This window comes from Drosophila virilis, chromosome 2 (assembly GCF_030788295.1).
Source record: "Drosophila virilis strain 15010-1051.87 chromosome 2, Dvir_AGI_RSII-ME, whole genome shotgun sequence".
NCBI classification, from domain to species: Eukaryota; Metazoa; Arthropoda; class Insecta; order Diptera; family Drosophilidae; genus Drosophila; species Drosophila virilis.
The window spans coordinates 23309242-23325493 of NC_091544.1; the positions used below are offsets into that span (position 1 = coordinate 23309242).

The 16252-nt window shown below is 41.2% G+C and overlaps 2 protein-coding genes across 9 annotated transcripts in view; both read right to left on the reverse strand.

Moving 5' to 3' along the window:
• Positions 1-265: 265 nt before the first annotated feature.
• Positions 266-2147, reverse strand: LOC6629301 (U3 small nucleolar ribonucleoprotein protein IMP4). The gene is made up of 2 exons (XM_002052929.4): positions 1879-2147; positions 266-988 (listed from the first exon to the last, which is right to left on the reverse strand). The coding sequence occupies exons 1-2, from the start codon at positions 2060-2062 to the stop codon at positions 279-281; spliced, it is 894 nt and encodes a 297-aa protein (XP_002052965.1). The 5' UTR covers positions 2063-2147; the 3' UTR covers positions 266-278.
• A 5855-nt stretch (positions 2148-8002) lies between these two features.
• Positions 8003-16252, reverse strand: part of scro (scarecrow) — a 37931-nt gene continuing 29681 nt past the window's right edge. For 2 of the 8 annotated variants that reach the window (XM_032432888.2, XM_032432884.2), the window contains exons 5-6: positions 9871-9957; positions 8006-8658 (exon numbers count right to left, since the gene is read on the reverse strand). In XM_032432888.2, coding sequence (XP_032288779.1) covers positions 8221-8658; positions 9871-9957 — 525 coding nt within the window. In that variant the 3' untranslated portion in view covers positions 8006-8220. Of the gene's footprint in view, positions 8659-9870; positions 9958-14141; positions 14529-15692; positions 15799-15821; positions 16091-16252 lie in introns of those variants that run through there. The other 6 variants (XM_032432883.2, XM_002052927.4, XM_015171798.3 and 3 more) reach the window with 6 other exon arrangements.

Genomic DNA, 16252 nt, shown 5'->3' on the forward strand with positions numbered 1-16252 from the left:
TGACGATTCATTTTAGTATATTAATAAAAAGTTGACGTCTGCCTTTAAATAATCAACGAAATTATTTGTTTATTTCGTGTTTCGTAAACTTAGACAAAGGGAGCGGAATAATTAATAAAAAATAACCCCTGGTTTACAGAACCGTGAAAAAATATCATCTACAATCGTTTATCGATCAGTAGAATAATTTCAATCGCACAACTAGCAAAATAAATTCTAACTTATAAAATGTATTTCCATATCCATGCGTCCAACAAACAACAAATTTTTTAAAAGTTTCATTCATTTTTATTCATAAAAATATCTTTGTCTGAAAAAACTAAATTCTTTATAGTTGTATTTAGGTACGGACGACTAACCCATTCGGTATCAACAGCTTTAATATTTTCTAATGTTCCGAGTTTAATCTGATAAAGTTTAAGTTGAAATCTGGGTCCGATTTCCGTTAATTTTATTTCCTTGTTTATATATTTATATTGATGATGTCTGAATGATATTTTGTCCTCATTGTTAATAAATGAAATTATTCTTTCAGATTTTTCTTTTGGTACAGGAAACAAATGTTTTAAAATGTTTACGGTTCTTAGACCAATGTTGCTCTTAAAATTACTGAAAATTAAGTGCGGTTTCTGCTCACTCATGGTCCCAATATCAGGAATATCATGCCGCATTGTTACGTCTGTTATATTAAAAAAAGCAGTTGGTCCAAAAGGCAAATGACATATCACGAGACTATCAGGTATGCCACGATGCTCATGTACTATTATAAAGTCTGTAACATTATTAGCTCGACAGGCTTGCATTAATGTGTTTAATTGATATTTGCCTCTATTCATTTGTTGGGCATTAGGAAATATTAGTCTAAGCTCTTTCATAAATATTTTTAGACGTGACGACGGCTCATGTGACGTAGTTAACATGATTTTCGGGTCCTGGCAACCAGCATATTTGTATTCATCAATGTGAGACAAAGTTTCGCCTTCAATATCTAAATTATACAAGAAATAAAATATATGTATATGTATTTTTTAATTAAGTAGAATTTAGCTTAATTTAATCTAATGAAGTGGTGATAAACTTCAATCTTTCGAGAGCTTTTACTAATGCTATAGGGGGAATATTGTATAGAGGTGGAGCTGAGGCCGTCTATGTCGCTTCATCAGCCAATACTTTGAAGGTGAAGCTTTTCCCCTTGCATGACTTTCCACTGATTTTTGTTAAAAATCATATATTTGATTGTCCTGCTGAACATCTCTTTGTGCCATGGAGATTTTAATCATTTCATGCAATTTTTGTTTGTATACAGAAAATTTGGATTAAATAGTTGCCCGATTTAATGGTATAATTTTCATAGTCATCTGTCCGTCTGTCTGTCCGCCGTCCGTATGTATGCTCTCAGGGATCTGACATCCTTAACGGCTAGTCTTTAAATGTAGGTCTTTCGATAAAAATAGATATCGAAATCCTGTTTTTTGAGCAGATTAGGGGTATTTGGAATTAAATAATTATTAAAAATTAACATGCCGCAAACGTTAATAAAAATAATTTGTTTGCTTGCACAAATAGCTAATAAACGTATAAAATAAGAAGACTTATTAAATTTCGGACGGTATATCGGACAAAATCGACAATAAAACTAGATATTAAGATATAGCTTTATGGACTTCACGTCGATAGTGACTACCAGTTTACATATGGACTCTATGGGTTGAAGACGCCTGTAGTAAACCATGAAAAAATAAAAAAAAACTTATTTGTTTACTTATTTCCTTTGGGATAGACCAAGAACTGAGCGTCTCCATTAATTAGTAGGACCAAACGGCCCTTACATACATATACATATACACAAATAGAATAGTGTGTTTATGTATACCATACCTGGATAATATTTAAGAGAATTATACATGTTAATGCCGTCTAATATATTAGAGGACCCAAACGATGTTTTATCTTTTAAGTTTTCATTTATGATCTTCATATTCTTTTTTTTTGTTAAGACCCGTTCATTTATTGACTTGTTATATAGGAATTCTCTTCGTTGTCTAGCTTGTTTTCTTAACATTGTAAAGTCTTTTTTTCTTAACTCAGCCACGTGAATTCTAAGACGATATTTAGGTAGTTGTAATAATATTAAAAAGTTCGAGTGAACAGGTTATTCAAATCAACTGATGAACTAATTCAGTGATTCGTGAATGTGTGTCAAGTTAGCGTCCGTTACTTAGAGACGATTTTTGGAACATGGTTATGAAACATAATTCATATATTTACCTATTTGAGTTATTAAAAACATAAAAAAACACATTTTAATTGAATAATTGTGAAATAAATAAAGATATTTACCGCCTATACTTAATAAGTTATGTATTTCAGCTTTTAATATGGCACAACCAGGGCCGTTTGATATAGGCTAGAAACCATTCTTTAAATAAATCAAATTAGGGATAAAGCCTTTCATTAAACTTAGACAACTTTTAAACTTTGGTCCAAAGCGTGTGTAAAGTGTTGAGACTTAAAAAAAAATCCATCGACCTGACGGCAAGAGCCATACATATTGACCATATAAAAGCAATTAAAGCCTAATAGCCTCTTTCCACTGGTTTAGGAAATGTCACATTGTCAAATTTCACATATTACCGTTCCACCGGTTGTTGGTAACGTTTGAGTGGCAAACTTTCCGCTTCTTTAAATAAACAGCTGATCGAGTTTCTTTAATTTACTTAAGCGCCGTAAAGTTCTTCTTCCAATTTTTGCGCTTTTGCAGTACGGACTCAATTTTACTCTTTACTCTTTTCGAGATTTCGGCATGTTCAAATTCTAAAAACTGGGATTATTCTAATTTTAAATTTCCTTTTTAAGGTTGCCGATTGCCTTCGTTGATATATCAGCTGTTTATGTTAGCGATACTTTACCATTTTGCACAACATCGAGAGAAATCTCGATAAATCATTGCAAAATATGGATAGGGCAGCTAGCACAAATTCCAAGAATTTCTGTACACATGTACACACACACATTCATGCGCGTCTGCTTCGAATTCTATCAACAGCATTGCAATTGTGATTGTTTTTACTTCGTTAATGGACCTAAATGCACCGGAGTTTAACATATAGGCCGAGAATTATTAAACGTGTTGCTTTTCACATGAAGAAAATCTTCTTGGCAATATGTATTTAAGATTTTTATTGATTTAAATTGTAAGGAATTTCCTGTTCGGGGTACAATACTCGGTCCTTCGGCGTTCGATGAAAAACGCAGCGGTTCCTGTCGGAGCTCGTTTCAACACACACGTAAACTACTGCTAGGATCGTTCTCAGGAACGACGTAATAAAGTCTCGTCTCTCGATACACTACGCTCTTAGTAAGGGAAAGGGGGTTAGCCACGGTCCACTACCCTGCTCGGGGACCTGGTAGAAATTGGTTATTCGGGTTTACCTCCAAACGGTGCGAAGCGGCGGTGGTGCAACAGTTCCACAGATTCGTCCTCCGTTACTGGTTCGTAAGCCGCCGAGGGTTCCGGCGCCGGCTGGTCCATTTCCTCGAAAGGCCCCGAACTGTTCCGGAGCTGCTCGGCTACTGGGGTGTCGCACGCTGCCTCCGACGGTGACGACTCGACTTCCTGGGCTGACGGAAGAATTCCCGGATTTTTGCATTGACGGCGTGTGCTCGTCCGTCTCGAGTGGTAGAAGTTCCTCCTCGTTCACTTGAAGGTCCACCTCGTCGCTTTCTGTTCCGCGTATGGTGGCGACTTCCTATTTTCACAGCGCAGCTCACATTTTTCTAATCCTATGCTAGCTACGCTACTAGTGCAAGTCTAATCTAACTTTAGTACAAGGGTTACGTTAGGCGACGAGTGTCACTATCACTTTTCGCCTACTCGTAGGCGTCCATGGGTCATGGTCTCTCTTCCTTGTCATCAGCTATCTGTTGGTGGAATGGCTTCAGCTGCGAAATATTGACCACTCTCTTCCTTTGCTCGCCTGGCTTCGCTAGGCTCACGATGTTGGGAGATATGAACGTGACGACCCGATAGGGGCCGTCAAATTTGGGTGCCAGTGCTATTGCGCTATTATGGTTTTCACGGTCCTGTTGCTCCTCTGGGTATGGTTCTCGTTCGAACAGTACGGGGCGGTGTACTGGTCCTCTACACTCAGGGACTCCGGAAAAGCCTTGAATATACGGCTTGTAAATTGTTCCCCGTTGGCGCACTTAGGCACCCCGAACCTACTCAAAATCCTCTCGGAACGGTGTCTGCAGGTGTGTCACCGTGGCCCTCCTGAGGATGACCAATTCCATTCACTTCGAAAAGACATCAGTAACAATCTACTGCCATATTGCCATTTTAACCGTGGAAAGCGTCTGACAAAATCTGCGCAAATACTGCCATCGACTCCGCTACCTGTCTCTTCAGCCGGTTTGACTTGCTCGGTCTTGAATTTCTGGCAGATTTCGGAGCACTTCACGTACTTGGCGGCGTCGCGGAGCATACCCGGCTAGTAGTATCTCTGGGCCAACCTCGAAACGGCTTTCCTCACCCCTTGATGTCCTACCGTGGGAGCATCATGTCGTTCTTGCAAGACCCTTTGTCGCTGACCACTAAACAAACAAAGCTTCCAGGGAATATAATCCTCAGACAGAAATTTAGCTGGCTCTTCGGCGATTCTAACGCGGATACTCGGAACCCATTTGAAGGGGGCCTCAACCACCTCTGCTTGCTGACAGGTCTCTAGAGGATGCCTTAAGAGTGCATCCGCCATGATATTGAGCGTTCCAAGACGGTAGTCAACGTCAAATTGCAACTGTTGCAGTTCTAGTGCCCATCGCGTGATCCTTCCTGAAAAGCTCTCGATCGAGTTGAGCCATTTGAGTGCAAGATGATCCGTTATCACGTCCAACCGTCAATCGTCTGCGTCAGCCCTGCGCCGAGGCCATACTCACTCGCGTCAGTCTGCAAAACGAATTTTTCAGAAGAGTCCGGGCAAGCCAACAGAGGGCAGTCGTTTAGCTATCCTTCAATTGTCGCAATGTCCTGTTCTTGTTGTAATGCCCATTCCCGTCCATTCTTTAAGAGCGCCGTTAGAGGCTGTACTTGAGTCGCGAGATTGGGAATGAAGCGCCTGTACCATGACGCCATCCGAAACACTGCCGCAACTCCTGACAATTAGACGGGGCCCTAAGGTTACGTATCGCTTCCACCTTCTCTAGATCGATCGGTACGCCCTCCTCACAAATGACATTTTCCAGATAGACCAATCTTTCTCTGAAGAAGCTGCATTTGTTCCTATTTAGCCTGAGATTGTCCGCCCTTAACCGGCAGCATACCTCCCTTAAACCTCTTCCTGGGACTGTGAATGCCGTGCATTCGCGACTATCGGTTGCCATCGGTATTTGCCAGTACCCGTGCTTCAAATTCAGAGCGGAGATGAACGGAGATATTTTGTCTCGTCGATGCTGGGCTCACCTTGTGCACCATTCCAACTGCAGGTACAGCTGCATGATCGCTCCGCTCTGGCGACTGCTCCTGACCTCCTGCGTTCGTGTGAATTCTGGCCATTGCGCCTTATCCCTCCGTTCGCCGTGCCGCCTCTATGACCACCGTAGACTTTCCTCTGCAGCGCTACACGCCGCCTTTTGGGCTCCTTTAGTTTTTGGTTCAATCCCGAGTGAGGCCCCTTCTTCGTTCCCTTCTCCTTGTCTTTTTCCGTAAGTTGCCGAGAAAGCACTCCCGTTCCCTGCCACGGGAGGCCTTCTTTCGACTTCTCTATACTCTGTTGCCGAGCAGGTCCTCCCTTTTCCTGACCTGCAAGGCCTTCCTTCGGTTCCTTATTAGTATCCTCTTTATTTTGATGTTGACAAGCAGGTGCTCCCCTTCCATGACGTAGGAGGCCTTAATTCGGCTCCTCGCTCGTATCCTTTTTTCGTTGGTTTCCGAGCGGGCACTCCCGCTTCTTGACGCGTGAGGCCTTCTTTAGGATCTTTCCTTGTCCCAGGCCCGCGACCGGTGCTGTCACTGACTCTAGGACCTACTTCGAGACCCATCTACCAGCCAAATGCGTGACTGTACGTCCTCCGCTCTTCCCCGAATCGCCCACTTGCGGTTCCCACAAACCCACCCGTATAAGACGGACGTGTTTGGACATTCCCTGGCAAAGTGCCCTTCCTGTGCGCACCTACAACACGTTCGTCGCGGATCATACCCGGCTCGGGCCTCTTGGTTCATCATCTGGGCTACTTCCGCAGGGGCCGTTGCCGGCGGGGTGGAGACCCGTATATCCACAACGGTAGCTGTGGATCCGATGGGAGTAGATCGGAATGGTTTGAGGTACCGTCTTCGAGGGATGTACCGTTATCGCCCAGTCTGTGCTACGCGAACTTGTGACCACCTGACACCCTGATCGGCTTCCCGAGAATTCCTCTCTCTGTGTCATCACCGTCACGTACTCCACAGCCAGTTGCGGCAAGGTGGAGAGATATTGCCGTCGTACGTAAAGCTTGTATTGGGGGGCGGCATTCTCATATATCCGGTGCAACTGCTGCGCCGGCCCATATGTGGGACCGGATTTCGTCCTTCAGCCACTCGAAATGGCGCGGTGGCATAAGGAACTCAAGGAAGTTCCTCCTATGATGCGCGCTAGAGGTTGCTGTGGGCGATATAGAAGATTTCCTTCAACTTATTCACCTTCGTCCTAGGGTCGAACGCAATAGTTACGGACCCCGGAGTCACCTGATCGTACAGAGCGGCGGTCAAATGCGGATCCCTACTCTGCATCTGAAAAGCTGGCCTGAATGCTGTCGAGTCCGCCACACTTGTGTTGACCGCTAGAAGGAAAGAGCTTCCATAAACGCTGATGGCCTTCGACAAATTGCGCTATCATGGTCTTCACGGTTTTTTCGGTCGTCTTGGTAGGATTCTTTTGCGAACAGTACGAGCCGGCATACTGGATCTCTACACCCAGGGACTCCAGTAAACTGTACCCTGTAGCACACAAACGTGCGGGGCACCCCGAACCTAGACTAGAACCCCCCTCTTTGAGAAGACAACATGGAACGCCAGTAACTTTGTGTTGCCATCTCGACCATGGAAGGGGCCCGACGAAATGGGAATGTAGTCCTTGTCGTTGTTCTCGTTTTCTTAGTCGTTGACTGGCTCTTCGGCGATCCTGGCACGCATACTTGCGACCCATTTGCAGGGGGATCAGGCACTCCCGTTCACAGTCGTGCGAGAATTTCTTTCGGTTTTTCTGTATTCTGTTGTCGAGGCGATGCTCCCTTTTTCTAACATGGAAGGCCTTCCTTCCGATCTTCTCTCCGCCTAGGCTTTCTTGTATATCCGTTGCAACTCCTATGCCGGCTTCTATATGGCGTAATGCATTAGAGCCCTCAGCGTATTGTACAAAACGCATTCGCCTTCTCCTTGTCCAATCAAAGTTAAAGGACAAGGTGATCAATGATCGGAGAGGTAAAAATGGTGCTGCAAGGCTGCGACAACAACAACTGCAACAAATCAGCTACTAATGCTTGTCAAGGAGATGATTATCTTATATATGAAGAGGAGAGACCAAAAGTAAGTGCGCAGAGACCTCTTGGGTCTTCTACTGACTGCTAGGGGCAGCAATTGTCATTTTGGGCTTTTTCTAACGGCCAACGTCCGGTTGTCAAGGGCTTCCAAATATAAAAATTGGGGCACTGCATGTGGCTCCTCATGCAGGCTGCCATCACTAAGTCATTGCGTCGCATGACCAATGTGGGCTGGTTCATTCTATCTGTCTGGCTACGCTACTTTACAGACCCACACGGTGGAATTCCCTGAAACCACCACATTAAAATTACCGATGTGGCCCGGGAAACGCTGGGTAATTTCTTCTTCTCTTAGATAACATAGTATTTGATTTAAAGCATTTTTTGTTGTATATTTATATTCATGTAAGCCACTAAATTTTAAAATCATTTGAACACATTTATGTTTATAGTTTATTGTTTAATACATTGACCTATAAATATATACACTTATTGCTAATAATTCATTTTGTAGAGGATTTTGGAAACTTTTATTTATTTTTTTATAACTTATGTTTTATTGATAGTATATAAGCAAAAATTTCATTTTATGAAACTGAAATTAAATTGAACAACTTTTTTTAATTTCTGTTGTCAGTAAATTTACATATAACTGAATTGAGTACGTTTCTACAGAACCGAAAGAATGTCATGATAAAGGTGATTTTACCATGCTCTACCTTGCAATGGCAAATAACCTCCACACTGTTGCTGATGACCATTCGATATAAAATTATTTTGATTTCGATAAGCCATAGCTAAGCTATTTGACATAAGAGCATTATTGCAGGGTTGTTGTAACATAGAAGCATTGGAACCTCCAACTGTCCCACCGTAACTTGCTATTAGAGATGAAGATGTATCAGGTGAGTGAGAGTTAGGTGTATCTCCAGGGATCAAATTTAGTACACTCGGTACATTGGCTGTAACTGCAGCTGTTCCAGTTACACCATTTGCATTCCCATTGCTATTATTGCTGTTGTTACCAGAAGTTGTTGAGCTATTATTAAGCGTTTGTGGTTGTGCTGCATTATTTGCTCCAGGGCACGGCTTACCATCCTTTACCAAAACTGGAACAGCGACGCGTCTTGGCGAGCTTGCAGACTGAAAATAAAAAATTAAAACAGAATATGTTTATATGTATGTCCATTTCACTCTTCCATACTCTGAACCCAGATAAATTTACAAACATTCTCGCTTCCTTTTATAATTAGATATACAATACACATACACGCACGAAGGCTGCGCAGTTTAAACAGTTGCTATATTACTTCATATCTTAGCCATCCGCAATGCATTTCTTCCCTGAATAGCTGTGGTGTTTATTGCTCGATTTTTATGAAAGTAATCAGCGCATGATACCTATTTATTTAGTTATTTTTTTAATGTTAAACAAAAAAGTGTCTGCCTAATTATTTAATACATAAAAATATGAAAGTTAAATGCTAAAAGCCTAAATAATAATGCACATATTTCTACTGGAATCACCGACACGATGAACGCATTTTAGTTGTGTGGCCTGATCGATAACGCGCATAATAGCACGGTAAGGCGCGAAAACCGCTATAAAGATCGAGTAGCTCGGTCAAACATTGAAAATTCAAACTATATCGAACTATCAAAAAAAAAAATAACTGAAAGAAATGTCGACAAAATAGCAAGTTTGTTACTAAAATCCGCAAAAAATAGTAAGTGAGAAGCTCTATTCGGGATTACCGACTAGGAGACACCCTGAACCCTCTTCTACCAACACTGCGCTAAGAGATCGTTTGTTTTTGCTCTAATTAAAATAAATAAAAAAAAGTTCCCCCAAAATGGAATCTAAACCAAATCAAATTTGCTCTAGCTCATAACTCATAAGGATTTGCTCAAAAATAGGATTTTGATTTCGATTTTTATCTTTGCTTGCGAAAAGGGCAAGTTATATGATCTGAGATTAATGGGTTCATACATATGGACGGACCCACGGATATGGATCCATTTTTGATGCCGATAAATAAAATAAGTAAATAAAATACTTAATAAAATTCGTTTTTCTCGTCTTATATATATTCACAAAACTATGAAAATACTTAGAGCCTTCTTGTTATGAGCTTTAACAGAGCACACAAGCTCGAATGAAATACATAAGATATCTGTATATTAAGAGTCCACATGCCAAGTTAGGTGTGTCTAGCACCTATAGGTTCTGATAGACAGATGTTAATGCTGATTAAGAATATTCATATATAACTTGTGTATATATATGTAAGGCACAAATAATCATCATCGGCATACTTTATTACTAGAGAGTAAGACAAGGCTTAAGGTTATTACCTGATTGTGTTGATTTTGTTCGGCCATTGCCTTTTCCTTGGCTTGTCGCTTGCACTTATACCGATGGTTTTGAAACCATATTTTTACCTGAAAATATGAAAGCCAATTTAGTTAATTATCAAATGATTGGGTTTATTTAGATTGTTAAATAAGTGTATTAAATAAATAGGTGTAATTGAGGCAAGAAGCCTGACAAGTATTTAATTTCTTTGGATTAGTAACGAGAAGTTTTTGATCGAGATACTTGCTAAAAGAGAAAGTCAGTGAGTGAACGAGTATAAATAGTGAATTGTTAAAAAACGTAATAATTTCGAATTAGACTATCTCGTCGTTCAATCTAACCTACAACTAACCTAACAGTGCCGTGCTAATCTGTTTTAGCTAAACGAGGCCATGTCCCGTCGTCCGTGAGATAAGCCCGGCATTTGTTGTTTGTGCTCGACTATCCCTAGATTATTGACGTCACGGGTAGCCAAAGAGAGTCGAAGGTAAACTCGAGCAGCTCTTATTTATACGTTACGTTTTGCTTATCGTGTCTACCTGTGTATTGGACGTAACCTAACGGTAGCTATAGAGGGTCGGGTGTCATCCCGAGTTGCTCTTATGTTACGACCAGCCTATCACCTTTTATTTTGAAGGCAATGGAACGGCTTTTACTTAGTTATGCATCGAAAAAGCGCCTTTACATTCTCTCACTTTTTAATTACTTTGATGAAATTTTTATAGTACTGAAATTTACCAGGTAAAAGGTAAAAAAATGTAATTTGTACAGCTTGGGCAATCGAACAAATAGCACATATATTAATGAATGCATTTATGTGTTGATCTATTTTAATTATGCCCTGAAACCATTGGGAACACATAAGGTGACGACCTGTATGTCTATATTGTTTTTTTTTTGTTATTTAGATTGCCACACGTGTCCAATGTAGGGTTATTTGGCCGCCCACCTTACGGCGGAAAATGCCAAGTCAGAAATTTTACGTGATTTTGTTTTATAAGGTGAGAAATTAGAAATTGTATTCCTATATGTTGGTGTGTCTGGTTAGTGATGGAAATTTTTGTCGATTGGCTGTCTGTTGCTGCAGCTGAAAATTATGTGCGAGGCTTTATCGATCGCATGTTTCACATTGTTGTCAGGGTAGATGATTAGATTGAATGTTAAGCCTGAGAATTATCATTAGTCATTCCTCGATAATAGGGAGATCTGATATACATCAAGATCTGTTTGGCTTCTGCTTATAAAGTCATTAAGCTCCAAAATAAAGTTCCTAAGTGTTACATTTTCTTGATTGCTGCTAATCGTTCTGCACTGCGGACGTTGAGCTTTTTTTTTTCTAATCGTGTGCTCAGAGCTGCTTGTCGTCCTCCACGAGCAACAACAGACTTTTCTGAAGGAGACCGGCGTTTGAAAGGGTTCTTTGCCGTCTTATTAGCGTGTTGGACCTTGCTGGACCCCGAACCACTCTGAAGAAGAAAGTAGTGCTCGGAGATCGACCCCTTCCTTGCGGACGGATTGGAGGAAAGGTGACCCTATTGAGCAGGTTTGGCGTTTGGTTTTCAAATAGAATGGGATACCTAAGCCTGAATTCAGATCTGAGAGGTTCCCAATGATCATGCAACTATAAAAAGGAAACGTTTTTTTGCGGGCGTTGCATTGCGGATAAGTGACAACATGATCCTCCTTGCAATTGGCGAATGCGGTGCTTGTCCACAGGATGTCACTTTCGTGTGCCACTCCGCATTTGTAGCACGTGGAGCTATCCTTGATGTTTTGCGCCAAGTGTCCAAACTTAAAGCATCTGATGCATTGCTTAAAGTGAATAAACGGATGGACCTTCACCCACGAGTACAGAAACTTGACCTCCGGCCTATGGGGCTAGTTCACTATTAGGCGCTCCTTTTCCGTTCCTCATAACTCTATATGTGTGCATATTCTGCTTTACGCTGCTTTTGTCTTTGATTTTCGCTTTTCTCCCGCTGGTCGTGCAAAATGGTCGCGATGGCGTGGCGTCACTGTTTGGCGAGGTTTTGGTAATATTTGTTCTTATTGTTTCTTCCTTTTTTCCTAGGGACATTACTATTTGCCACTCTTTCGTTTTTTGTTTTTTTTTTTTTATGTTTTTTTGTTAGTTTTCAGTAAGAGGCGCAAACGACGTGGTGTCACATCTCGCGCGCAAACGACGACGGACGTTTAAAATCTGCTTTACGCTGCTATTACCTTTGCTTTTAGCTTCCGTCCTCATTCGTCGTACAAAATAGCCGCGATGGCGTGACGGTACTTTTGGCTCGTTGCGTCGCCAAGGACATCTCTTGGTGAGACCCGTCGGTCGTTGCACAGTCACCAATTTGCTCCTTCGGATGACCAAGTCTATAGTCCCTTCGTTGAGTTAGGTTAGTTGCCCGTTGCCTTCACTGGATGATGTCTTTCATTGCCCAAGGTTAGCAGCACAGCAGACTTATTGGTCACTCCTCTTTGACTCAGCTTCAAAACTAGCAGACAAAATTGTTGGCCGTGGCGTGGCGTATCTTTGGTGTAAAAAGGTGCGACACCAACCTGCTGTTGCTGATGGTGTCCTGGTACAGCTATTTCACCCAATCTGCTTTTTCCTCCGTTGTCTGTTTCTTTTTTTTTTTTGTACTGTATTTTTGCACTTTGTTGTCAGTTGTCAGGAAGTATGGGGGCTAGATGTCGCACGGATGGTACAGGCAAAGACCAACCGTCAATGCTAGACCCCGTGATCCTTGGGATGGACTCCCTCCGTACGATAGGAATGAGGATCCGCTCTAGGGGGAACTACGACAGAGGTCAGTGGATGTGGGCATGCGGGCCCAAGTGTGGATCAGCACCAAAGGACCTTGGATTCGGTAATGGGAACAGAAACGGAGACCCATGCCTTTGCCTATCTGGACGATATCATCACTGATGACTAAGGAGAAACATGTGACCACCTTGAAGGAACGGTGGCTGAGAGAGGTTAACCTGAGGCTAAGCCTGAAGAAGTGTCGACCCACGGTTACATACATTTGCACAAATACATTATATCCATTTTAATGGATTTAGGGTATAAAAAAAGTTTTGTCAACAGTAAAACTATACAAGATACATACTAAATTTATTGACTCTATTTCTTAAAACACGAAAAATGCCAAAAAAAATAACAGGATTTTGATAAAGATATTCATCAATTGCATGGAAACGAGCAAGTTATTGATGATTTGAAACAAAATTTTATGTCTATATAAAGCTTATAGTCGAGTCGATTCATGCATTTCCGTTTATCTTTTTATCCGCGCTATTCCTGGGAAATATAATATTTAGATATTTGAAATTTTGCACCCTAAGCACGCTCAAATTCGATTAGTTCAAAGTTTCATCGGAGTGAAACAGTGTTACATAATTTTTGTCCACGCCAAATAAGCTGTGGGAACAGCATAATCTCAGCTGATGATTAGCATAGTAAGAATACCATTCTTGGGTTATGAACTCGAGTCAAGTGACGTACACTTTGCTCTGTTCGCATTGGTGTTTCTATAGGTGTTGACGATCCCCTTGGTGCTGAGATCAGTACATCTTGATTTAGTGAACTTTTATTTCCAACTGTGCGCGAAGCTTTCGGTGTACTGAAGTTAGCGTTTTCGACGGCCTGACTGTCCTGTCTACTGTCGTTAGTTAGATCTGATCCAATGCTGTACTCTCTTGGTCTCTGATCTGCTAGTTTTGCTGATGTTTACTGGTGTTTAGTAAAAAGTACTTTCTGGATTCCTTCCCTCTATGTTTTGTTGTTGCTGTCCTCCTGCTTCAACCCTCTATCTCGGGTCTGGTTGATATGTCTTTTGTGGCATTTATTGATGTGTCGAATTTCATAATGATGGTCCCCAAACATCTAAAAATTTCTAAAACAATGAATGTATTCTGTAATCTCAAATTGCCGGTTTGCTTGCATTTTTAATATTTTTTTGCTGGTACATTTTCCTTGATGGTTTCTGGTCTAATTAAATCCAGTCGTGTACGTCGCTGGAGATTCACCAGTTGTGCTGCCCGGTGCGTTTCTACTTTGTTGCAATAATTCCTTTTCGTTTCATTTTAGTGTGTTGAGTGTTGTTTCCATTACCTGAAGCGCACTTTTTACCATTTGAACATTTCGGATAAGGGGAATGCCACACCTTGCAAATAACTCATTTAGTAATGCGCTTGTTTTTTGCCGTAATTGATTTAGTGATCGTAATGTCCAACTACTTTGAGTATGTAACAATCAAAAGTATCGTACCTTCAAATGGGCCAGCGAAGTCGATGTGAATGCGCCCCAAGGCAACTGACGGTATTCTCGATAGTGATCGGAGCATGTTTTTCACAGAACTAGCATGTTCTTGCCGCATTTTTGATGCCCTTATCGATTCCTGGCCAATACACGAAAGAGCGTGCTATACTCTTAATTTTAACTATACCCAAGTGGGCCCTGTGTAGTCCAAGATCAATTTTTGAAGCTTAGTCGGGATTATCACACGATGTTCGAAAAATGTAGCCATACGATATCTCATACTTGCCCTCTGGTGATTTGTATTTATTTCTTGTAATACATTGGCCTGTATCTCCAGTATTTGCGAAATTTTGCCGAAATTCTGGTCTTTTCTGGTTTCTCGTGCGACTAGCGAAGCTGTAAATGAAAGCTGATTTATTTTTCATTCTATGAAATTATTGAATTCGTCCCGATTTTCTGTGTTAATATGGATACCGTTATCGAGTGGTAATCGAGAAAAGTAGTCAGCATTTAAATTTTCCTTCGATGTTTTGGTAATTATTGAGAAAGTGAAGTTGCTTAAAAAGTCACCATAGTTTGCCATCCTAGAAATGCGCGTTGGTAGTGATATGGCAGGATGTAGAATTTATGCGAGTGGTTTTTTATCGTTTTAATTAATAATTATTAAATCGAATTTAGAGTCAAATATGGCTACTAAGGAAAGGAACGCATAATGCGTTTAAATGATCATAAATTAAATAGTAAAAAAAACCTAGAATATACAGAGTTAGAATGTAGACTAAAAATACTGGCCTCACATATAGATACAGCTTTAAGATATCAGACGAAACTCTTGACCCAGATGATGAGTATCGTGCCGAGCTCAAAGAACTCTGTATAACTACAAAAGCTCGTCTAAGGTCCGTTGTCAAGAAATTAAGACCTGCAACGCCTGCAGGCATGCCCGTTGCGGCACCACGCACACGTTTTCCGCATCTGGTACTTCACAAGTTTAGTGGAAGATACTCTGAGTTTAAGAATTTGATAAGTCTCTTCGAAACTCTCGTTCATAATGATCATCCGATCTTGAGCATAGAGAATTTCAGTCATCTGATCTCATGTCTGTTAAAGCTTTAGGCACTGTTAGAGCGTTTCAAGTCACTGAGGATAATTATTTTAAATTATTAGACAGCCTAAAAAGGTTATTCGACAATGAATGTCCACTATTAAATGAAAATCTTTGAGATCAATGGTTGACACTGTATCCGCAAACAAACCTAAGCGAGATGAGCGAGTCGTTAAGCCTTGAAGCGGCTGACGTTATCAAGCACAATTTTTGCATGCATAGAGAACCTTCAGTCAATTAAGTCTACAGTGTCGTAAATACTCGAAAGCGTAGGTTTTGAAATAACCAAATGGTTTTCGAATCCTCATAAGTTCTCCGCAATGCAAACGGATGGTTGTCGTATTTTGTTGTTGACATCCAAATCTAAAGTAGCCCCCTTCAAGAAGAGAACTCTTTCCGACTTGAGTTGTGTGCCGCTCACCTTCTCGCAGATCTTTGACATCGCGTCAGAAATCTCATAAGATTACCCATTGAACGGACGGTTCTTTGGTCTGATTCTGAAGTCGCGCGTCATTGGATTTGGTCACATGCTTCGTCTTTGACAACATTTGCGTCGAGTCCCTGAAATCCAAGAATGGACAGAGAAAGTTGAATGTACCTACAAAGCAAAACCCAGCATACATATATTGAATCAAGGGGGTGCGATATTTATGAAATACTTGCGTCGATGTGGTTCGATGAGCCAACCAAGAAGATCCTGGCCAGTTAACCAGCAGCTGATGACAGATGAGATGCATACTCTAGAAGTACGCAAAACAGCCTTTGGACTAGCAGCTATGGTAGACCGACCAGATATCTTGGAAACTATCAATAGAGGCTGTTTGCTGCAGAGAGTGTTTGCTGATGTGTTCCGCTTTATTAAAAAATGTAAGAACCAATAAGTACAATTTGAGAATACCCCTATGGCGCGCGAACGGAATAAAACTTTCGAGAAAATAGTTGGAGTCATCTAACGAGCTTAATTTATAGCTGACATAGATAGAGTTCGATGAAGCATGCAGCGTCTCAATCCATT